The 24795-nt window shown below is 31.5% G+C and overlaps 3 protein-coding genes and 1 long non-coding RNA gene across 4 annotated transcripts; 1 reads left to right on the top strand and 3 right to left on the bottom strand.

Annotated features, from left to right (window-relative positions):
* Window positions 1-413: 413 nt before the first annotated feature.
* Window positions 414-2439, top strand: LOC111290953 (homeobox-leucine zipper protein HAT5-like). The gene is made up of 3 exons (XM_022882472.2): window positions 414-922; window positions 1109-1509; window positions 1697-2439. The coding sequence occupies exons 1-3, from the start codon at window positions 775-777 to the stop codon at window positions 2147-2149; spliced, it is 1002 nt and encodes a 333-aa protein (XP_022738207.2). The 5' UTR covers window positions 414-774; the 3' UTR covers window positions 2150-2439.
* On the bottom strand, window positions 2206-3576 carry LOC149516197 (uncharacterized). The gene is made up of 2 exons (XR_016346526.1): window positions 2802-3576; window positions 2206-2629 (listed from the first exon to the last, which is right to left on the bottom strand). It is a non-coding gene; the product is annotated as an uncharacterized LOC149516197 (long non-coding RNA).
* An 8843-nt stretch (window positions 3577-12419) lies between these two features.
* On the bottom strand, window positions 12420-17796 carry LOC111289995 (Leucine-rich repeat protein kinase family protein). The gene is made up of 13 exons (XM_022881379.2): window positions 17235-17796; window positions 16868-17003; window positions 16684-16755; window positions 16510-16581; window positions 16324-16395; window positions 16130-16201; window positions 15934-16005; window positions 15205-15311; window positions 14941-15114; window positions 14476-14808; window positions 13754-14005; window positions 12957-13090; window positions 12420-12818 (listed from the first exon to the last, which is right to left on the bottom strand). The coding sequence occupies exons 1-13, from the start codon at window positions 17314-17316 to the stop codon at window positions 12594-12596; spliced, it is 1803 nt and encodes a 600-aa protein (XP_022737114.2). The 5' UTR covers window positions 17317-17796; the 3' UTR covers window positions 12420-12593.
* Window positions 17797-20324: 2528 nt separating this feature from the next.
* Window positions 20325-23482, bottom strand: LOC111290270 (ent-kaurenoic acid oxidase 1-like). Its single transcript, XM_089768816.1, has 9 exons — window positions 23100-23482; window positions 22356-22680; window positions 22001-22150; window positions 21610-21858; window positions 21424-21507; window positions 21241-21319; window positions 20819-20925; window positions 20604-20725; window positions 20325-20512 (listed from the first exon to the last, which is right to left on the bottom strand). The coding sequence occupies exons 1-9, from the start codon at window positions 23360-23362 to the stop codon at window positions 20422-20424; spliced, it is 1470 nt and encodes a 489-aa protein (XP_089624942.1). The 5' UTR covers window positions 23363-23482; the 3' UTR covers window positions 20325-20421.
* Between the last annotated feature and the right edge of the window lie 1313 nt (window positions 23483-24795).

Below are 24795 nucleotides of genomic sequence, written 5' to 3'. Positions count from 1 at the left end.
ATAAAAAAAGTCAAGATTAACTAAAAAAGTTTAACTAGATAGTATATTAAGTAAAAAAAAAATCATGATGAACAAGAAAAAAATTAAATAAAAAGAAAAATTCGGATTACTTAATGATTAATTTAATAAAAATATCATGATAAAAGAGAAAAATTAAAAAAAAAGTTGTACTTGAAAGAAAGGTTTGCTTGTTGCTTTGAAATGAAAAACTACTAACATAATTGTAGTATTATGTTAATTGTGGATTTTTTTTTATCAAAATAAAGCAATAAAGGCAAAGAAAAATTAAAGGAAAAAAAAAGTCTATGAACAAAGCAAAAGCAAGGGCATGACAGTAACTACAAGCACACCATACCCAAAGAAACCCCATATGCTGGACTCAATATAACCACATCAAGCTCTGCGTCTCAAGAGAAGAATCTTTCCATTTCTTCTTTACGGTCTCTGCCGCTTCCTTCTTCATCCCTCTTTCTGTCCCAGCTTTCCTTCCCTTTGACGAAGCTGAAGAACATTTTGACAAAGCTGAAGAAAATTTTTAACTTCTTCTGAGTGATGGGTGTGAGCTGCCGCTGTTCCCACACATCCCATATCACAGAAATCATCATCACCAGCTTCTTTCGCCACAAGCCTTGAGAAGTAGAGAATTTTATATTCTTTAAATCAAAGAAACCAAAAACCAGGGTGACCTTTTTGTTTATTTTGGATCATCTGATGGTGAGGATTAAGATAATATCTTGAAAAACAAGAAGATTGGTCCTTTAGCTTGAAATTCTCATGGCGGGTAGGAGGGTCTGTCCTACTAATACTAGTACTGATGGTGGTTCTAACAATCTCTCTCTTTTACTTCGAAGTCAAAGGGTTGCTTCCTCTTCTGAGCATCTTGATCCTCTTTTCATTCCAGGCTCTTCTCCTTCTTTTCTTGGTATTCTCTCCATCCTTTTCTCACTCTGGATTTCTTTGAAAATCCTTACTTTGGGATAAATTTTGCAACGTTAAATAGAAAATAATAATAAAAGAAAAATAACCCCAGTTGTCAAATTGGCTAGTGACTAATAATGTGGCCGACAAGACATTAAAAGATGTTAACTTTTACTAGGACTTGCTTCAGTTTCAGGTACAAGATCGATGGTAAGCTTTGAAGATTTCCATCGAACAAACAGAGCAAACAGATCATTTTTTAGGACGTTTGATCAAGAAGACAATGGAGATGAAGATTTAGATGAGTATTTTCATCAACCTGAAAAGAAAAGACGGCTCACAGTTGACCAAGTCAGGTTTCTAGAGAAAAGTTTCGAGGTCGAGAATAAGCTTGAACCTGAAAGGAAAATTCAGCTGGCTAAAGAACTTGGATTGCAAGCCCGGCAAGTTGCCATATGGTTTCAAAACCGCCGGGCTCGATGGAAGACAAAGCAACTGGAGAAAGACTATGACACTTTGCAAGCCAGCTATAATAGCCTCAGGGCTGACTATGATAATCTCCTCAAGGAGAAAGATAAACTAAAAGAAGAGGTAATTTGCTTTGTACCGTTGACCTCAATACAATTCTACATGTTTCAATGATTAAGGTTCGTTTGGTTTTGTTACTTGATTTTCATATGGTATATTACAATTCGTTAATTTTTTCCCCCTTGAAAGCTCTGTTAAATTCCTGTCTAATGAAGTTTTCTGTGTTTATTTTTCATTTTTTGATTTTCAGGTTCTTCAGCACACAGATAAGTTGCTTATGAAAGAAAAAGAGAAGGGGAACTCTGAAGTTTCTGATGTGAACACATTGTCACAAGAACCACCACAAAAGCCTGTTGTTGCTGAAGCGGCTTCCGAGGGTGAAGAGTCTAAGGTTTCACTGGTGGCCTGTAAACAGGAAGATATCAGTTCTGCCAAAAGTGATATATTTGATTCAGACAGCCCACATTACACTGATGGAGTTCATTCGTCACTCTTGGAGGCTGCTGATTCATCTTATCCTTTCGAACCAGACCAGTCTGATTCCTCACAAGATGAGGAAGATAACTTGAGCAAGGGCCTGTTACATCCTCCTTCATACATCTTCCCAAAACTTGAAGACGACGATTACTCCGACCCGCCTGCAAGTTCGTGTAATTTTGGATTCCCTGTTGAAGATCATGCCTTTTGGTCTTGGGCTTATTAAGTTATATCTCATAATCCAATCCTGATATAAATATGATCTTTCTTGTGTATTATTACTTCTTGTTTAAAGTCATCTTGTACTAGTAACTATAAAAAAGCAATAAAAACCCAACCAATGGCACCCCAATACAAATGTGTGTTGGTCGTGGGTTTTGGTTGTAGTTGGAAAAATTGGTGGTTTTTTTGCCCCCTGTAATCTTGGCTTTTTTGGGGGTTCTTAGAGTTGAATGAAGGTTTTTCTTTTTGGCTTTACTCCCCTGGAATGTAATTAAATAACATCTTTTCTGAGAAGAGTGGTTGGAAACTGTTGTCCATAATCGGTTCTTTTGGTTGCAATTTTGTTCATGCTTTAAAAAGTGAGAATGCAAACCTGAGGGCTGAGGCAGGGTGGAGATCATTGGTTTAAAGTCTTGCACCGGAAACTTTGTTAAAAGAAAAAACAAAATACATCCCATTCTGTCTTTTGCCTGCCATGATCATTCTGAAACCAAAATTCAATGTGCTAAAGATCAAAATAAAAGTTGGTTTTTAATTGTGTTACTGTAAAGCTGAAAAAGTTTTGTATACCATATGAAAAAGCCTATGAATGTATTATGTGCAATATTAGATGCTTTCATTTACGTAATTTCTGTAGATTCTGTATAAATACTTACTCTACAGTTTCAGTTGCTTTCATAACGAGCTGCATTAATGTTGCAGAACAGTTTGTTGCTGGACTTCCCGTCGACGTATCAATGATTTTATCCTTGGGATTGGCTACACAAAGGGAGATATGTGGATTTATTATTGTGCAATCTGAATTATTGGATGAACTATTGAGGAAACACTCCATGTGAACGGTTTTACTATACCATAAAATTTCATTATGGTTTGTGTGTTTTTTCTCACTATTCTTTTGGTTTGCTTGAAATTGAAGGAACTGTAGGATAGGCAGGACAATCAAAGGAAGAAAAATCACATAGATGAAATAGTAGTAATTGACACCCATTGTTTTATTAAATTCAGAGGGGAGGAATCATAGAGGGAAGAGTTTAGGTGACAAAAATTTCATAGGGAAATGCCTATGAAAACGAAATTAATGAATTGGATTATTTCCCCAATCAACATTTTGTCAGTGGCCCCATTAATCAAAAATTGGAAGGCAACCTCATCAAAATGGATGGTTCATATTGATGGTGATACTTCCACTTATCCTTTGGAAGACTTTTGATCTTAGCCATTTGAGGAGCAAACTGATTAAAGCTTAAATTTGAGTTCTCCAAGCAAGCTTTTGAAAAGACAATAGAAATTACTACATGACATGGTTTATTATTGGCTAATAATTTTAGATTGCACCTACCCACTTCTGTAAAGCTTGCTCATCTTAGTGTAAAATAGTCAAAAACAAAGAAAAATTCCAAGGTAATCATGTAGCTTAGCTAAAACAACAAGAATGGCATAAGTCAATTTGCATATAGCAATAAGTTCTATTATTTGATTTTTTGAAAAATAAAATCTATTATTTAAAAAATAAAGGAAAAATTTTCAAAATAAAATTATTTTTATAAAATCTATACTTCTATCTCTCAAATAAAATATTTTATTTTTAAGTTTTTAAATTATTTTTTAAAAGTAACAAAATATTTTAAAACTTTTTTTTTAAATAATGAGACGTGAGTGTCTCAATGCCATGTGTGGCACACGTGGATGCCATGTAAGTATTTTAATTAGATATCTTATGATGGCATGATGTGATGACATTATTTGGTAATTGCTTCAATTAACGTGTTAACTCCGACTGTTAGATTATTACACGAAATGCTAACATATGTATTACATTATATATCTTATTTTAAAAGTAAAAGTAGCATATTAAAAAATTTCATAATATACGGACCAAATACGATATTAATCATATTTTTAAATAATAGTAATTTTCTTCCTAATTTAATTTCAATAATTTAAATCCTTTTATTATTTCCCATAATCAAGCTCTACTTTTCAACCCATATTGTAAAAGTAAAGGAAATATTAAGTCCATGATCTCATGCCCACAGATTGTTTAAGAATATTGGTTGGTGAAAGTCAAATTGGCCTTGCCTTCTGGCCATTTATTAATTATCACAGCAAAACTTCTAAATTATTTTATTTAATTTTTTTTACTTAATAGTTGAGCACCACACACAAAGCCATTTTTTTTTTTATTTCTTTGATTGTCAAATGAAAGTGACTTTGAATTTAATTTTTGCCATAATTGTCAAACAAAAAAAAATATATACAAATGGAATGAGCTAGTTATCATCTGTTTCAACGCTTTATGATGTGTGGAAAGAAATTAATTCCCTAGATAAGTATATTTATTTAATGTGACTTGCTATTAAAGCATGGTATATAATTCATGACGTGGTTGATAATAATGACAAGTGAATAGGGTTTCAACACTATGGAAGCATCTTATTCACATATAGCTTATCTTGTACTTTGCTCTTGTTCAAAAACTTGTGAAGAGATCATAGATAAGAGCGATTAATGATAAGTTTTAATATGTATTGTTTTATAATTTATATAAAAATTATGTTTAATAATTTATATTGATATAAAAAATATAAATATATTTTTTTATTTTTATTAAAATTTTAAATTATATTATATTATTTTTATATTATATTATCATTTTACGTATAAAATTTAAATTACCAAATTTATGTATAACTAATCGACCGTTTAAATCTAAAGTGAGCAATTAAACTTCTAATATTATATAGATAAACTATTTCAAAAATGATATATTTATGTATTGAAGAGTAAACATTAAAAACAAAAAAAAAAATTTCTTTTACTTTTATTAATTAAAAGGGCAAAATGGTTTTGTTGAAATCCAATTCAAAAGGTTTAGATCGGGAAAAGTAGAGGTCGGTGAAAGGCAAACAATAAACAATGGGTATAATTTAGCGGTAATACAGATTAAATTTAATTTAGTTTTTTTTTTTATAATATGTAGTATTATAAACTTTTAAAATTTGATATTTTTATATGATTTAATTTAATTTAAATTAAATTTTAATAGTTTGATTTGATTCGATAATTTTTAATTTTTAAATTTTATATATTATTTTAATATATTTTAATAATTTTAAATATAAAATAATTATTTTATTTTATAAAAATTTAAAAAGATATAAAAATTAATAAAATTATTTAATTGATTTAATTTAATTTTTTTATTTTTTTATCCAAATTTAATATATATTTTATATTCGAATTTATTCTAAATTAAATAAAAAACTAATTTAAATTAAATAAAATATTATAATTTTAATTTAATTTTTTTAATTTTTTTCTCCCCTCAGTTAACTTGTCCTTTACGGCAATTATCAAAAGATCAAATGATTGAGCTCCAAGTGTCCACATTTCTCGAAGAACGACGGACCTTTTTCTTTTCAGATTTCCTACCGACCATCCTAAACCCACATCGGTAGGGCTTCTACCGTTGCCACCCACGTGTAAGGTTATGATTAAACCTTACTCCTTACCTGCGTCAAACATAGCAAGCATCGCCATTAAAGACAGCTTCCAATCCACCAAAGCCAACCCAAACCCCTTCTATGGAATCTCCACTGCTCCTGGCCCCACCTCGACGCGGATGTTTCTTGCTACGTGGTACCTAATCCGTGATTCCCATTGGCTAATGATCGGGTCAAAGACATATGGGTCCCACTGCCGATATTAATTTTTTTTATTTTTGGCTTTCTTTCTTCTGTCTTCTGAAATCAGAAAAAATGTTTTTGTTCTCTTGTCAAGGGAGAGAGAGGGATACAGAGATAAGCACAAGCACGGGAAGGTGTGGGCCCAGGCTATGAGGGGAGAGGTGTACATGACAATGACAGCACGGATCTGTCCATGTTTTCTATCCAGCGATGCCACACGTGTACAGTTATCTGGTGGCCCGACTTTGCACGTGTCCATCAGCTGCTGATGTCTGTGAGCTTTGCTGATTTGGATTTTATGGGATGACATTCACATCACACGTATGCCCACCTAAGGGTAACTAAAGAGTGAAAAAATTCCAACGCAAACTCATTTGAGTTTTATTATTTAAAATTTAATTAAATTTTTTTAATTCTTGATTCAAAGTAAAATTTAAATTATCTAAATTAATTTAATTTAATTTATTTATTAAATAAAAAATTTTATTTTCATGACTTCAAATTTTATTATTTATATTCGAATTTGAATTCAAACTTAAATTCATATATATATATATATAAATAATATAATAAATTTTTAATTAAAATAATTAAAAATATATATTAAAATTTTATTAAATTCATGAATAATTTAAAATAGATATTAAAAAGCTCAAATTTCACTTATTTAATAAATTAAATTATTTGAGCTTAAACTCAAAATCAACTCAATAATAATCGAATTAAATTTAAATTTTATTTAAATTAATTTTAAATAATTTATAAATATTGATATATCATTTACACTTATAATCAAACTTTTTTTTTCCTCGAATGTACCTATTTTAAACTTTCTATTGCATACAATTTTCTTTTTAACAAAATATGAACTTTAATTATAATTATAATAATATTTTAATTTGATAGTTATTAAAAATAATTTATAAAAATTAATTTTAAAAATTTTAATCCACTTTTGAATCTTACCCTTAGGTTGTGTTTGAATGAGATATTTCAAGAAAAAATCTTATTTCAATCAAAATTTCAAAAATTAATTTACGTATTTAGATAACAATGAAAAAATTTTAAAAATCAAGAAAAGTTTTAAAAGTAAATTTGACTTTAAAATTTCAAGTGATTTTTTTAAAATTTTTAAAAATCTTTTTTTTACTGCACATAATCTATCATAAAATATAAAATTATAAAATCATTTTATATAACTCTAATATATATTTTATTTTTTCATGCTATTAATAATATTTATAAAATTTTATAAATTTAGTGGTACCATATTGCACATATATATATATATATATATAGAGAGAGAGAGAGAGAGAGAGAGAGAGAGAGAGAGAGATTAGTGTTGTCTGATCATATTTCCAATGTGTTTGACCACATGATCCATGTTTAACCATTAACCATATATTTTATGCAAACAAACCTTAACTTTAATTTAGCAAATGCTAATTAGTCCAAATTAAAAAGAAAAAAATAAAAAAAAGGAACAAGCTATTCATCTTCTAGCTGTAATCTAATAACTCCCATGTGAAAGAAATGTGCATTAATGTGAGATTTCCATGTCTGAGAAATGTGATCTGTTTTTTATAGTTGTAAGTTTACATCACATGGAAGATAGGACACTCTCTGCTCATAATTGATAAAGCTTCGCACATGCTTGTTGTTAAATGTTGATACCATTGTTTAATAGAAGTTAACAGTTTCACAAATTAATCTCTTGATATTGTACTACTTCTGTCTGATAATGAAATCTGCTACGAAACTATCAAAAAGTTTCAGACTTTTCTGATCGTACAAGAGTGATTTGCCTTGGTTTGCTTTCTTGAACCCTTCTTTTCTTCGGAACTTGTGTGCCTGTTTGCGGATGCTGGATCATTTTCCTCTGCCCGTTCCCATTTATTGCAGTAAGCGTCCGTTGGGTGCTTTGTGCTGTCCAGTGGTAAACTATGGTTACATATTGGGTGGTGTTAATGAGTTGAACGGTTAAGAAATTAAGAAAAATATGTTAAAAATGAAAAGTTTAAGGTGTCAAAGAAAAAAATTTTGAGAGTTGTTGTTATTTAGCTCCGAACTGAGACCTGAAATTATAAAAGAAAAAGAATGTAATTAAGAGTAAAGGTATGAGTGTTTTCGGTGTTTATATTTTTACACTCGAGTTAGAGATCCGTAAAAAAGATAGAAAAAAAAAAGAAAAACAGAAAAATAAAGGAGAAAGTTTGATCCAATAGATAGTATCTAAGTGATTCCGTTGAGAAGTCTATAGATTAGACTAACGATATAATCAAACTGACATGATATTCAAAAATAAAAAATATTTTTAATTATTTGTTAACAGTATGTAATGAGATAAAAAATCAATATATTTTTTGAATTAAAAAATACCCATAACAGAAGTGATTAGAAAAATTTTTTTCTTTAAAATTCATTTATTTTTTAATTTTTGGAATGTTTACTGACAACTTTCCCTTTATTTACATCCGCCACGGGCGTCAGGTTTTGGCATCAAATTTTACCTGTGGGGCTATGCTTAATGAAGATCCCAATTAAATGAATTTCCACTAAGCATTATAGATAGATATAGACCGAGAAAGACACGTAATAAGATTGAGTCGAGTCATTTCTTGAAAGACAAATAAGCTGAAGAATCATCGGATATATAGTAGTTGGTTTCCACTGGCTGGTAAATGTCAACCAAGTCATTCATCAAACAATTAACCATCATGGTTCACCAGATCCATGGTTATCTACTTTTGCTGAAAGAGGAAACTGATAGACGTGTGGAACAGGAAAATGAAGAACAAGAATTCTTCTCATAGTATTTTTTTTCATTCGGTGAATTTTTAGGGAGAAAATTATTAATGAACAGAATTGGCGAACCTGCAGTTGCATTGATGCAAATTGAATTTGGAGATTCTCAAATTAGCATCAGATATGCAAATGGATTGTCATGATAGAATATAAAGTTGAAGATTGAGGACACATCAACCAATGAGTACTACCTGGTGGATGGGTGGAACTTGTATTGATCATGGAAGCTATGGATGCAGCGAGGGCAGCACTTCTAGCAAGCCAGCCAGGCTCAAATATAGAGAATGCCAGAACACCAATTGCTGCACAACCTATCTGAGCCATGAACATATTGAACGTGTGCAATATCATAGGGGTTTTCATGACTTAGCAAAATGGTTTATCTCAAAAAAATATAATTATATACACAGTTAACAGGCCAACATATGGTATAAGCAGAGAACAATGGGGAACAAGAAAGAGATTTCTACACAGTGGATCAGGTTCTCGTTTTGGTTAGAAAAAGGGTATATGCTCTGTAAAATTTGACTAAAGAAAGATTCTTAACTCCCCAAGTATGTTAAAGTGAAACGACTTGTTTTCCACAAATTTCCAAGAAAAATTGCAGCATTGTTTAAGCCCTACTGTAGATGCAAATTTGCCAATAGATAATTAAGAAATCTTTTAAAACCTAACAATTGAAAATACGACATGATGATACCATATAAAAAAAATATGAAAATGAACGGTTTAAAATTTTAATAACAATCATATATGGTATTTGATAAAAATAATAAAAAAAATGTATTATGTGTTTTGCCTTCAACATGAGTTATGATATAATAAATTTCATATTTTACATATGTTAAACATGAAATAAATAGGCATAGACACACGAAATGCTAGATTAATTAGGCTCTACACCCTTAGTTGCAAACAGATTTAGGCACTCGGTATCCAGCATCACAAGAAAGTTGCAGTAAATGTAATGCTAAATTGCTAATTAATGTCAAATGCTGCAAAAAAGAAGGGACAATGTAAAAACACATTATGGATATTTGTTACTTAACAAGCTTTTCTATTCTACATGCTGACAACTTAGATAACAGAAGTGGGGAACCCAGTTCAAAGACCAACCATCGATCACAAAATTCAAGGTGATCAACAAAGGCTGAAATCTACCTTAATTTTCTTAATCCTGTAAACAACCTTTTGTCAATCTAGTTACGGTTTCCTGCAGAGAATGGAAGGATTGAGTAGTGGAAGTTCAATATCAATGTAATGGTGGTTAAGCACTTAAAATTATGACTGCAATGGAATCATCATCATAACCTGGTAGTATATTCTGAAATAACTTGAGGAACAAATAACTATGAAGTAATTACTTTTTATATGATTAACCATGGTTTTCATCACTGAAGCTAATTTCTATGTTGTATAACATATATCATATATTTTGTATGCCATCATGTCCCACAAAGAACTATTTTTTGACTTGTGTGTCTTCTTCGAATCAAATTGCTATGTTTTTTTCAAGACACATTTTCCTTATCGTTTTCAAGGCTTAATTGACAAACTCAAACTAATAGCTATTATACTACATCCAGTTTGAGAGGTCTTAATAAAATATTTTGTAACATTGCAATCAAACATAATATTAAAGATTATAATATTATAATTAAAATAATTTTAGAATTACGATACAATTACCGAAATTCTTTTCTAAATTAGTGAGAGTACTCAGTATATAAATAGGTATAGTATTTTCTCATACTAATAAATACATGATTCCTTCTTTTCTAAGAATACAAGAGTTGGAATACAAGAATAGAACCATAATGAAAATTTTTCTTTAAAAATCCTGACTTTGTCCAACAGCTAAATTGAACACAATTGTATCTAATTACTCACAATCTTAAGTATCTTAATCTTAATTAGGTGCCACTGCATGTATTGTCACCCTCTTTTCTAGTCCTAATAGATGGGTTCTTTCACTCAATTTGTTCTACAAGCCTACAACTTGGCACATGATTCATAGGGCATCTATTTATTATAAAGCCTTGTCCTCTGCTCTCTAATTTGCTTTGAAGACTTTTGCCATATCGACCCTTCGTACACCTCATTGAAAATGAGCTTTCTGCCATATCAACGCTTATAACAAAGGAAAAAAAAAAAAAAGCGCAGAACTGAATTAAAAGAGTGGAAGAAGCACCTGAAACTTTTTTTCTTTGATAGCAATATGTTTCTTTAAATTTTTAATTTAGAAATTATTCTAACCAAACTGGGTATTGTACTGATCCCAAATTAAAACCCCGGAAAGCTTGCAAGAGATACGGTGCTGCTAATTCTTTCTTTTCTATTTTAAACTTAGGGTACATCTTATAGTTTACATGTGTAATCAAGATAGATCAAATTAAATTTGAGCTCAATTTTATTTGAAAATTAAAAATTTAAAGCTAAACTAAATTTAAAAGTTCAAAGCTAGAAGTTCAACTTGAATTTAATCAAATTTTATTTTTTATGCTCAAATTTAACTCGTAACTCAATTAAGTCGCTCAAAATTAATTTGATAAATTTTATTAGACTTGATAAAATTATAAATATTAATAACAAATATTATATTTTTGTCCCTTATTTATATATTAAATATTATTAAAAAAATAAATAAAACTCAATTAAATTTTATAAGTTTCTCTAATAAGTATTAAATTATTTGAATTCGACTTATTATTCAAATAATTCGAATTCAAATTCAATTCAAAATGAGTGAAACTCAAGTTCTGCATGGGATCTAAATAACTCATAAATAACTTGGGCTCATTTATATGTCTAAAAGTCATCTTAGTTTTTTGCATGCAAAGATACCGAATATATTGTTAAAATTATTATATAACGACCAATTTGTTTTTTTTTTTTTTGAAGAATTTTATATAACGACTGTTAAACTCATTATCTAGTCATTATTATATTAAAATGAAAAATCCAATGATTGATCATTAATGTGTTGGCTGATTCATGTTTTACTTAAAAAAACTGAATTTGAATATCCAATCGCCCAATATAAAAAAAATAAGAAAAATATTCCATAAGACTATTTACCATTCTACATGAAGAAGGTTACAAGGACAACGTAAAAGCCCATAAAAACGTGGGCTTATAGCCCAACATTTATACCGAAAGAGTTATATATGCAGAGTGCTTCATGAACCATACAATAGTATCTTATAAAATTTTTTTTATAATTTTAAAATTTTAAAAAGCAAATACAATTAAATCTTAAAAATATATTTAAAATTAATTTTGTAATATCTATATATTGACACTATTAAAATATAATTTTCTTATTATTTTCATTTTTTAAATTTATGGTACTAAAATTTATGAGAAAAATTAATACAAAATAACGAGAGATAGCCTTGGATGATGGAACCTTGGCACAGCCAGCTCATCGATCTGTATTTTAAATTTGCTAACAGGAAATACAGAAGATTGCAAATGCTGATATAGCCATAGCTTCTGTTCTGGAAGTTGTATTACTTTGATTAAAGCAACTGGTTGTAAATATGACTGAGGTTTGAGAGAAAAAAAAAAAGTTCACTTCCCACCAAAGATGGATTTGTAGATTAAAAGAAAATATGCTACCATGGCTGCAAATCCTCATAAAGCTTCTTTTGCACCCATGTCTCAAGCAATCTTGTTTTCAGCAATGCATTTCAAGTCAATTTCACAGCACAAGTGACGGGGTTCATAAGCCAGTGAATTACGTTATACTATAAAAGAGATACAGGAAAACCATTCAAGTTGAAAAGGTGCAAGACAAAATGCACGTCCATCAATTGCTAGACAATAATATACAGGCTCCATAGAGTGGGACAAAATTGCAAAAAAAACACCAGGGAAAATTTGACGGGTAACCAGGCATGCACCAGATCTTATGCGCAATAGCGATGTTAATCAATATTGTCTTATGTCCGTTTAACAATAATCTGAATGAGACTCGTAGAAATCACTCGGGCAAGGTGACATCACCTCGTGTTCCAGCAACTGAAGTACCTGGCTCATTGTTGGTCGTTCATCTGGATTTGCATCAGTACACTTTGCTGCTATTTCAAGAATTGCTTCTACATTTTCCATGTCAGCATCAGTACAACTTTTATCAACTGCATCTTCCGATCGCTTCTCTCTCAATAGTGAATTCATCTGCAAACATTCAAGCAAAACAGAAAAACTTTATATCTAGAATATTCTCAGTCAAAGGCAACTTACTAGTTTTCAACGAAATTCAAACCATTCGTTAACTTAAGAAATATCATGATAGAAGAAGTTTAAGGAACTTACCCAGCCAACAACATTCAAGCCCTTCTTTACAAAAGTTGGATCAGTTGGCCTTTTTCCAGTTACGAGCTCCAGCAAGAGAACTCCAAAGCTATAGACATCCGACTTTTCTGTGGCTCTCCCACTTTGCAGATATTCTGTTCCATAGTACAAACAATAAGTCAATAATTACCATTTGCTGGGAATGACAATGTTGATGATGATCAATAAGTTTAAGCCTAACTGGCATATTGTTTGGAGTTACCAATCCCAAACAACAATTGTACAACTAAACACAAATTGGTGAAATTTGTGAGGCTTACAGATATATCACAAGATTTTCATATATCACAAGATTTTCACATTCCTAGAGGCACCAGTTATGTGCAAGAGGGAGTTTAATTGACAAGACAGGTAGAGGTTCTCACTGTCATATCGATAATATAATGTTGTTCAAGGAAACACTAAAAATATACTGAGCATCTATAGTCCGATGCATTGATCTGCTAATCACCCAAAACTCTTTTCCCACATCAGATAAACGAAATCAGGCAGCTGATACAATAATAATCATTGAAGAAGTTGTAGTTCAGATAATGGCATCATGCAGAAACATGAAACATTTATGATTGCAATGTTTCCTGATCCTTAGTGTAGCCTAACTACTCGACTTTTCAGAACTAAGAAAAACAAATGCATTGAATTATAGATCCTGTAGTGAAATTTATCTAGAAGAAAGTAAGTAGACAACCATGTAAAACAACAAAAAATGAGGGCAACTCAAAAATTCTAGAGGATGATCATAAGAGAGCAAAATATACCTGGAGCCAAATAGCCAAATGTGCCAGCAACCACAGTAGTGACATGGGCATCCTCATCCACCAAAAGTTTGGCAAGACCAAAGTCAGATACATGGGGCTTCAAATTTTCATCAAGAAGAATATTGCTGGATTTTATGTCTCGATGAACTATCTTTGGAGAACAGTCATGGTGCAAGTATGCTAGTCCACAGGCAGAACCAAGGGCTATTTTTAAACGAGAACTCCAGTTCAATGGCCTTTCTTCCTTGTGTTCTAAAAATGTAAATGACAGAACAGCACATAATTAAAACTAAGAATTTCATTATAATGTTAATGAATGCATATGATCTATTCAGGTGCATTCCCGAAGTTTGATTCACCATAGTTTGATGACATGGGATGGGTGTATTATAAATGAATGGTTGGCAGGTTGAATATAAAAATCCAATTCATAAAATGGATATATTATTAATACTGGCACCCCCTCTCCTGCATTAATAATCAGGAAATTTAGTGAAGTTTAGAGAGAAGTCCCCAAGTAATGCAAATTTAGAAAAATTGTGTAATGGTTTTATAACTGTTGAACATGGTGCTTGGCAAGTTGCTGTTTAGGCAGCAATTAAATAATTGTACAGATCATGAAAAAACCATATGAATGCCACCTCAAACTTTTCATGCCCTCGCAATTCTCCATGATACACCCTGTAGAAAGAACTGATATATTAAACTTCGCTAAAGCATACCATGCAGAAATTCATCCAAGCTGCCCATAGCAAGAAAATCATAGATAAGAAGCTTTGATGCTGGGAGCCTGCAGTAACCTCGCAGGTTTACTAAATTAATGTGCTTGATGCTGCCCAAGATCTCTAGCTCTCTCTCAAAGACTTGATCAGATCCTTCACGACTCCTGTCTATTCTTTTAACAGCAAATGTTGCACAGTCATTCATGACCATTCGATATACAGTTCCAAATCCCCCTGACCCCACGACATCCTCTTCATCAAGGGACTCCAACTTTTCTATAATCTCACATGATGGATATGGCAAATCCCCATGAAAAGTGATAAGTTTGGTGCCTACAAAAATAAAACAGTTAGGAGAAAAGTATTTGACACAGAGAAGGATTGGTTGGTCAGGTAAGGGGCAGAGGTTGGGAAGGGCAGGGGATTTCATACAAATGATAAATTTTGATAAATAGACCAACTTACTGGTATCTTGGTGGACTTGCTTTTTAACTTCTGTGTATCTCTTAGCAGCCCTTTCCTTCTTTGATAGCAGGCATATCCAGAGGAATGCAAGGAGCACAACAAGCACAAGGGCCATTGTGGACATTGCACCAATCAGCACACCTTTTATGTAATGAGACGATTGCTTCGTTGGGACTGCAGAAGTCAAAAAGGATAATCCCATATTACTACATAAAGCTTTTAAGAATTATAGCAACTATAGACACACATAATAACAAAACTTGCCTGATACTTCATCACTTTCAGCATGAGGTAGGACTGCTGGGAATCCCAGCGAGGTCCGACAAGGCTTGTAAACCTGTCGGCCACATAGATCCAAATTGCCAATAAACCTGTATATCATCGAGATAACATTCAGAACAAGCATATTGATGAGGTAGCAGATTAGTTACTGCCTACAATTACATTAAAGTGAAAAGATTTTGAAATCTGGAGGATTTCCAGGATCTCTTGGCTTCCATGTGTAGCCACCAATGCAAACCTGGAGTCAACATATCCTATTGACTTATCCGATGAGTAATTTCTTATTGAATGAAATGACCATTTCAAATTTATCTAACACAAAGAAGCCCAAATAGCTTTTATGCTTCAAGAGAGCAAAAATCCTTGACACGGTAATTTTAGCAGAAGGCTACAGGTTTTGTACAAATAAAACTGTGAAAAGATGACATAAGACCACAACAGATAGCATACATGCAAGTACACTCAACGCTATTTCCAATTGGAATGCATCACAATTTTATCTTATTCATTTTGAGGCAAGAACTATATGTCAATATCCTTTAAAAAATTTGGTTGCCTTATGGTAAGATAAAGGCAGGTAAAACCCTTTCAGTAAATAAGATTCAAAGAATTATAAAATTTGAGCATTGCAGCTAACACTAGTATGTCGATCCACATATTATAGCAAGCATCGACATAAAAGTTGGTCGTGGTGATGAGAAGGATACTTACGACTTGTTCCCAAAAGTGCTCAGAACTCCAATATCAGGGATTTCACCAGAGAAAAAGTTAGTGGACAAATTGCTGCCACAATAGCAACCATCAGAAGGTTAAGAGACCTAATTTACTTTGTTTTGAATTGCATTACTAAATAAATTCTAAAACAATTCAAATTAATATCAGCAAGAAACAATTCAAATTAACTTACAGAGAACGCAGTCTTGTAAGACGGCCTATAGATGAAGGTATAGCACCCTTTAGAGAATTGCTTGATAAATCCCTACGCAAAATTTTCCAGCAAGCAATCATGAGTATTAGCCTATAAAAACTACACTAAATTGCTAAATAATTGATATTTATGCATTCTGACTAAAGAAACAGTAGCATATTCAGGGATCTTACAATATAGTGAGAAAAGAAAGGTTTCCAATATTTGATGGTATACCTCCTTGTAGATAATTAGCTCTCAAGTAACTGTGCAGACAGTGAATTGAACATGTAAGTGCATCTAATGCAATGCTCCAGAGAGGAAAAAATGTGAAAATGAGAGAAGAAATAAGACAACTCTAAAAAGAGGGTTTTGCTTACAGGGCTCTCAACTGAGTACAATTGGTAAGTTCATTAGGAATTAGTCCATGTAAACTGTTCTGGTGCAGTGCCCTGTATACCCACCAAAATGAGGAAAAAAAAAACCAGAATCAGAATCAGCCCACTACTTCTTACATTACTTTCTATATGTTGAAAAATGGGAATTGAACTCACAGTCTTTGCAATCCATTGAGTTTGCCAATGCTGGGAGATATTGTCCCTCCTAATTGCATGTACGGTAGGTTTCTGTTGAACCAACCCATAAGAAAAAATGACGGTATTAAAGCTGAAAAGAGCTAAGAGAAAATGGACAAAGTAAAAGCAGTGAATGATCAAAGAAAGAAGGGATGTGGTTTACATTGAATGAACTCTTTGATCATTAGGATAACAAGAAATGCCAGTCCAACTGCAGGGTGACTGGTCAGTAGCTAACCAGTTTCCGAGAAAGTTTTTACTGTCATTCAATGTGCTTTTGATCTCCAACAATGTTAGACCTTAAAAAATCAATATCAAATCAGATCAAAGAAACCAAAAGTTCAACTCCACTTCATTTCTAAGCGATTAAAAAAAAAATTCAAAACTCAAGCTGAAAATTTAGAACTTTCCCTCTTTTGCCTAACTTTCACATCACCAGCAGCCAACAGAAAGAGAAAAAGACAAGCTTTAATGTTTCCTTTTCGAAAAAAAAAAAAAAAACAAAACAGTGTTGGATTTTTAGTCAATACCATCTTGTGTGAGAGCAAAAGAGCCGGAGCTCCAAATGGTGGCTGCAAAAATCACAGAGAATAGCCAAACCAGGACTCTCATTTTCCAATTCTCCTTCCTTCCAGCTTAAGCTTGTGGAAGTGTTATCAGAGAGAGAGAGAGAGAGAGAAGAAGCTACGAAATTTTGATAAACAAAAGTGAGGTAGAGTTGAGTGTGCAAAGTGACACTAATGAATAATAGTCAAGAACTACTATGATTAAACTAATTATTATATCAAGCACGAGAGAGTAGTAAAGAGGAAGGGAGCTGTTCTTTTTTCCACCAATACCAACATTTTATCAAACACAAACTAAAGACACCCATTTTGAAAATTTCATGGAAAGTTGTGCAGACAGGTGTAGCCGTTGTCCCAACACATAAAAATTCAAACAGATTCACAAAACTACGACACTCCCGAGTACTCAACAACGATTTCAACTCGCTACAAAGTGTAGCAAGTTGGAAATTTTTTGAGGGTTCTTTTTCCTATTAGCGGCAAAAAGGCTGAAACTTGTGCATGTGTCAAACGATGGGTGGAGAGTAGAGTGAAATGAAAAAGTGGGGCTTTTGATGGTAACTTTGGCTTGAAAAAGCCTGAGACTGCATTGAAACCTGTCTGACTGACTCGCTGACAGCGTTCCAAGAATGTACGGATCTTTGTTTCATTATAATGTACGTATGTAGTAAAATAACGCTGCACTGTATATCTAGGTGACCTGTAAATCTAGGTGACCTTACAGGATCCGATTTGAGATTTGTTGCAAAACTAGTGGAAAAAATTAGGTTAAAGCCTGTATTTGCTCTTTGTACTAATTATTTCAACTATATTTTATATAAAATAAATATAATACTAAATTGGCGCATTTATTCTTTTGGTTGATTCTTTTGTAATTTGTTTTTTTAGTTTATTTTTATTTTTTATACTTTTTATGTAAAAAAAAGGAAAAACATAAAAAAAAATCATAATAAATATGGGCATTAACTAAAAAGTTGATGAAAATGATTTGAATTTAGACTAGGAAAAAAAAGAGGCATAAGTAATAGTTTGAAAAGCTTGACACCTAAACCTAACGACACAAAGCAAAGTCCCCAACTCAGAAATCATGGCAAGCTTTATCCATTTGGAAGTTTGTAATACAAGCGAAAGGTTGGCCCTACCGTCATTCCCTTTAACATTCTCATTTCCGATCCTACAATGATCAAGCTATCAAATTTTGTTTGTTTCACAAAAGAATATTACAGTTGGAATCTAATTTTTTCTTCTTATAAATATCTCTACTTCAATCTCATTCCATTTTTTATAACTTTATTTCAAGTGACCATAAAATTATGTAGTTATGCTGTTTTTTACAAAAAAAAAAAAAAAGAAATTATAATCTAAATATAAAAAATTACAAATTTTGAGATTTAAATTTTAAATATCATGTTTTAAAAATAATTATATAAACTAAGTGAATTGAATTTTAAAATTTCCTACTTTTTTTCCCTTGAATAAGAAAAAGCATATCATTTATAAGATTTAATATTTAATGTTGATTATGAGACTTAATCTAAATGGTTCATCCATCATATTTTGGAGTTAAATTTCAGTAAGATTGAAGTTCAATTCACAATATTTGCAAATTTTTCTTCCCCAATTTTTTTAAGGTTTTGATCTTATATGTAACAAAAAAAAATTTGATGTTGGAAACATGTATGATAATACCCGTGTACATAAGTCACTAAAAACATAAATGAAAAACTCTTAAACAAAGTGGTTACTTAAAAACTAATGATGCATTCTTTGATATGGGAGGTTCATCTCAAGTGGAATAAAAATGTTGGTCAGGATCAAAGTATTGATCTGTTGAATGTAACATTGCTTTTCAAAATCGTTTTCCCTATTCAATCGAGTGAAAATAGACTAATCTAATAGAATATAGTAAGAATTTTAATGCATATTTACATTTACACAAAAATTTGAAATTTGAAAAATAAAAGAAAAAAAATTTGAGTCAAATGATAATTTTAATTTATAAGAACTTGAATTACATTTTCACGCCTTTGAATTATTAACAGTACTAATTACGCCGACTCATTATGAGTGCATGTATTTCATGCTCGGGTCAAAAAATTTTTCTACTAAATTATAAGAAAAAAAAAAAAAACTTATGAGAAACCTGATACATTTATATTAATATTAAAGTGAATGATTGAGTTGTTGTAAGGTAGGACCTAATTAGTTAAGACCTAATTGAGATGTACGATTATTATAATAATTAAAATCAAATTGATAATTATTCAATTGTGATTTTGTTTTAATCAAATCTTTTTTTATTATATCTTTTTTTTTTTTAAATTTGGTAGGTACCAAAATAATATTACATACTTAATATATTTATTTTGTTTTATATATTTATATTTACATTTTGTATACTTATAATTATAAGTTTTGTATTTATATGTTGCATCTAAATTTTTTTAATCATTAAGTAATAGATTTGATATTTTAAAAAATAAAAACAATTTACTATTATAAAATTAATTTTACTTCATGTAAGTATTTGAGGATATTGGCTTGTTAATGATAAAATGGCTTTTAAATGAAGTTTTAATGGAAGAACTAATAAATGACTAACGGGAAAGACTTACTTGTCTTGTGAAATTGAAAAGTTTGAGATTAACCATCTATTTTTCAAATTAATAAATTTATGTTGAATTATATTCAAAATTAAAAGACCTGGATATGGATCAAATATATAGGAATATTAAACTGGATATGGACAAAAGTAGAACGAATAATTTCTTGCAATATAACATAAATAAATGTTTGTAAATTATTAAGAGCAATCTTGATCAATCTTATTATTTAACCGCTACTGATTATTGCATCTGTATGAATAATAATTAAGCTCAAAAGAAAGGGGAAAAGTTCTATAAGTTAAACACAAAAGGCAGAAAGAATGGATAAACAATGATTAAACATTCAAAATTGAATGCAAAAGAGAAAAAAAAAGGAGGAAGAAAGCATTCAAATTTGAAACTTCATGAATGGTTTTTTTTTTTTTTTTTTTAATACAAAGTTGATAGGAGTTAATTACATTAATGGAAATTAATGAAGTACATTATTGGTGATGCATAAATTAAAGCACTCGATGAAGATGACAAAGATGAAGGGAATGATGCTACTAGATAGCAGTGAATGTAACATCAACCCCATCAACTGGTGCTGGATGCGGAAGATAAATCAGATCTGCATCTGGATTCACCAGTTCCCACCTGAAATTTCCATTTAACAGGACACTAAATGATGGATCAATCATAACTTACAATTAAGCATGCTTATACAAAAGCATCGAGAGAACATTACTTGTATCCAACAGATAAATGGTGAAGAAGTAACGCAAGTTGTATACGAGCAAGCATGTTTCCCGCGCACATTCTGGGTCCACCCCCAAAAACCTGATACGCAATAGGCCTTGGAACTAATTCCTATAGTTAAGAAACCAAAATCAAAGTCATTGTTAAGTAATAGGATATAGGTGACGAAATTTCTCAGCCATGTTATCAATATTGTGCACTTACATTCCACCTGTCAGGATTGAAGCACATTGGATCCTCGAAGTTTTCTGGATCTGTGTGGAGGTATCGGAGCCACAATATTACTTTCCAATTCTTTGGTATCTTATAACCTGCATTTTTGCATAATATGATTTGAAAATAGATCCGACAATTTTAAATATGATATGAAAAATTGTAAAAACAATATGATTTAAAATTTTAACAAAAATTTAATATGATTTTAAAAAATAAAAAAATATATTTTATATTTCACGTGCCGATATGAATTAATTATGATAATTTTTCGTATTTTACACGTATTTAACAAGATAAAAATATTATATGGATACACAAATTATTAGCACTACCTGAAAATGTAAACCAGGGAATTTATCTCATTCATATTAGGATGCAACTAGCATGGTTCATTGTCAATTCTCTAATACCTTTATACTCTACTTCTTTGGTAACCAAGCGGAAAATAAAACCTGAAACGTTGGCCAATCTTATTGTTTCTTCCACAACCTGTACAGTCCAAAAAGACCATTTTCATCAGGTATTGGCCAGGGTTTCTCAAAGAAAGAACTAAAAATAATAATAAAATGTGTCCAATTGAAAGCTTGGCAGACCTTGTTGGTGTATTTCAGTTTAGAAATATCTTCACGTGTAATGAATTCTCCTTGCTTTTTCTTTCTCAATGCCATGTTCTCCTCCTGCAGTTCGACACCAGAAGCAAAAGATGAGGCAGAAAGGAAAAAATTTCGGTTGCATAATAATTACTTTGGTCATGAAAATGGAGGGGTCGATGGTGGTACCCGGAGCTCTTTCAGTACTTTAGGGAACTTGGCGAGGTAATAGATAGCCCACATTTGAACAAGGGCAGTAGATTTATATCCACCAATAACAAGGCTGACAATGTTATCTATCACCTCTTGCTCACTTAATTTATTACCTTCATCGTCTATAATTTCCATCAACCCATCCATCAGATCATTGTTTATGTTAAACCCATTCTTCTTCTTCTCTAGCTCAACCCGGAATATCGCCTCAAGTCTCCTCCTACACTGCTAAAAGCCTGAAGCTGTTATATATCTTGAAACTTGTTCCATTCAAATCAATTGTTCCAGTTTTTTTTAGGTCAATCTATTGCAATATTGCATATTTATATTATATATAACGCTTGTGGAATTGGCATTGTGAACTAACCTGAAGGGCACTGTAAAAGGCAGTTCCCGGAAGGTTTAATGGATAAGCTCTAATTCCTTTAATCACCTCATCAAATAATTTATCCATAGTATCTAGAAGAGGCCCTGGTTCAATGCTTGCAAACATTTTTCCAATATTCTCAAAAGTCAACTATATGCAAAAGGCACGAAAACAAAGAATATTATTAGTAATATTTGGTAAAGCTTCCACGTCTATATGCCAATATAAGAAAAAAAATTATAAACGACTTCATATTGATATCAAGGAATAGGATGAATCAAAATAAATTTATGAAAACTATTAGTAATTCGATCCGGCTTAGGTTATTATTAAGGTTAGTTAAATTTATGTATACCCGTCTTGTTTCATCATTGGCGTTGATTCTCCCCTTTCGGGCCCATGATTGGAGGGCAGCTGCCAATCGGGGCTGCACCGCAGCAGCAATATAGCTCAGAGCATTGGGGCGATTGATGGCATTGACGACGTAGCTCCTGAGCCTGGCATGTGCTTTCCCATTGCTGTTCGCCAGTGATTGACGCCCGATGGTATCAAGATTGGGCCAATGCGGCATGAAGCTGTCATCAGATTGGAGTGCAAATTTGCTGAATGATGGGAAGCATGCTATAATGGAAGGTGATCCAAAAAGATGGGTTCTGTACAGTCCTTCCCCGTCGCCATACCTGATTATCATGAAATTAACGTGCTGAAAAAAAAAGAAATTAATAAAAATAATAAAATAGTGTGATTTGTTTACTTCATATTTGAGATTATCAGAATTTGAACCATCATCAATATTTCGGTATTAAATTAGTGTGATTTATTAATAAAAAGATTGCTTCATTTTTTTAAGATTAAAATTTAATTTTTGATAATTTCAAATATTAAATAATAATAATAAGTAAATAAAATTTCACAAAATTCAATAATCAATAAGTTCTCAAAAGAATTAATGAAAAATACTCTAAACATAATTGGACCCTTGAGGATTGCAAATATCCATATCATTTAGTCCTTTAATTATAGTTATATAAATTCAAGTTATGAAATGTAAAATCATTTTTGAAACTGTAACAAGAAGAAACTGGAAGAAAACTAGTACTTGCGTCTCTTGGAGTGGATGAATTCATCAGGGCGACGAAGAATCTTGAAGTACCAAAGGAAGGTAAGCATTTCTCCAAAGAGTGGGAAGCCCATGTGACCAGGTGGCAGCTTGGCACTATTACTGGTGGCGCTCCGCCTCCAACACCTAAGCTTGAGAGGGACTGCATACCATAGCTCATTCCACCACCATAGCAGCCACACCAACAGAGGCAAACATCCTAAAACCAAACCCACCCAAACTGATGCCATTGTTTTTTCCATCTTTCCCAGCCCTACTCTTGATTTTTTGCACCTTTAAGCTTCAAACTTTTTCTCTAATATGATGAAAGTTCAAGCTGCGAACTGTCATTTTTATAGGTACATACATATATATATATATATATATATATATATATGTGTGTGTGTGTGTGTGTGTAATTGGCTTTACTCTCTTGCTCTAAGATGGTATCATATGCAAGGTTGATTCCTTATAGAAATAGACAAGTGAAGACACAATCCACCGGGGACGGATCCTAGTTGGGGGTAATGGGGGCAACTGCCCCCACTGAAAACCTGAATATTAATTTTCACCATTAGTAAGTTATGTAAAATTTTAATGATTTTTGTATTTTTATCCTATTAAAATATAAAAAAAGGTTTGTTAAATTATTAAACACATCAATAAAATTAATAAATTCATTGATAAATTTTTATAAATATTGTAATAGACACCTCCGAAATTTTTTTTGGATCCATATGAATCTTTTTTAATATTAAAAAATAAATAAATAATTGAATAAAATAATGATTTATAATATAAATATAACATTATATTATTGATAGTTAATATAATAAATTTGTTTTCGTTGAATATAAATCCTATAGCCTTCCCTGCAACCCACAAATCAAAGCTGATCGGTGCAGGAGCTGTTCATGATTGCTCAAGCTCGTTTAAAAATGCATACAAAACATCTCCAATTAATCCGTATAATATAATATAATTTATATTTAATATATTATAAATGTATTTTTTTTTTTTATCTTTCCCAACATTCTTGATTTTCTGCTTCGTTTAAGTTCCTAAATTTTTTCTCTATCATATGAAAGTTCAAGCTGCGAACTGCCATTTTTATACATATACATTAATTGACAGTACTAGGTAGCTCTAAGATAGTACCGATTGCAAGGTGATTCCTAAAAGATAAGACACGAGACAGATATGCATGCAACAAGCCAAAGCTGATAGGCGCAGGAGCTGTTCATGATTTCTCAAGCTTATTTAAAAACGCATACAAAACAATATGTCCAATCAATCCATACACTCCTTAACATTTTTTTTACGCAACCAAGAATTTTGCACCTAATGCCCTTCCAAACCGACAAAAAGCTCCGCCTGGAATCAGAGAGCACCTAATATCCTCCAAACGAAACGAGAATCTCCAACCCCATTCGCGTGATTTGAAGTTGTTGTCTTCGTTTTTCATGGATGCATCGTTGAGGAAGGATAAGTTGAAATTAAATCAAAATCTAAGACAAGTTGATTGCCTGTTTCATATTTTGGAGGATTAGGCTGATACTAAAACATAGCTGATTCCAATCAAATTTTAGCTTTTGTTTAATAATCAAGGTTTTGTATTCCATAAAAAAAAAAATTTTAAGGCTTTGTTTTCAACTTTGGAATTTGGATGATTGTAATATCCCATACGGATTATTAT

The sequence above is a fragment of the Durio zibethinus genome, chromosome 11, assembly GCF_047325235.1.
Source record: "Durio zibethinus cultivar Kanyao isolate XHJ-2024 chromosome 11, ASM4732523v1, whole genome shotgun sequence".
Classification (NCBI taxonomy): Eukaryota; Viridiplantae; Streptophyta; class Magnoliopsida; order Malvales; family Malvaceae; genus Durio; species Durio zibethinus.
This window is presented reverse-complemented; position numbering and strand designations above follow the sequence as displayed.

Bases quoted from the DNA above. Each gene is read 5' to 3' on its own strand.
- LOC111290953 (XM_022882472.2), top strand. From the start codon at position 775: ATGGCGGGTAGGAGGGTCTGTCCTACTAATACTAGTACTGATGGTGGT. The intron at 923-1,108 runs GTATTCTCTCCA...GACTTGCTTCAG, and splicing joins CTCTTCTCCTTCTTTTCTTG to TTTCAGGTACAAGATCGATG. The intron at 1,510-1,696 runs GTAATTTGCTTT...TTTGATTTTCAG, and splicing joins AAGATAAACTAAAAGAAGAG to GTTCTTCAGCACACAGATAA.
- LOC111289995 (XM_022881379.2), bottom strand. From the start codon at position 17,316: ATGAGAGTCCTGGTTTGGCTATTCTCTGTGATTTTTGCAGCCACCATT. The intron at 16,006-16,129 runs GTAAGTTAATTT...CTATTGTGGCAG, and splicing joins CTTACAAGACTGCGTTCTCT to CAATTTGTCCACTAACTTTT. The intron at 14,809-14,940 runs GTAAGTTGGTCT...TTATTTTTGTAG, and splicing joins GCAAGTCCACCAAGATACCA to GCACCAAACTTATCACTTTT.
- LOC111290270 (XM_089768816.1), bottom strand. From the start codon at position 23,362: ATGGAAAAAACAATGGCATCAGTTTGGGTGGGTTTGGTTTTAGGATGT. The intron at 21,859-22,000 runs GTTAGTTCACAA...GGCTTTTAGCAG, and splicing joins CCTTTTACAGTGCCCTTCAG to TGTAGGAGGAGACTTGAGGC. The intron at 21,320-21,423 runs GTCTGCCAAGCT...TGGACTGTACAG, and splicing joins AACTGAAATACACCAACAAG to GTTGTGGAAGAAACAATAAG.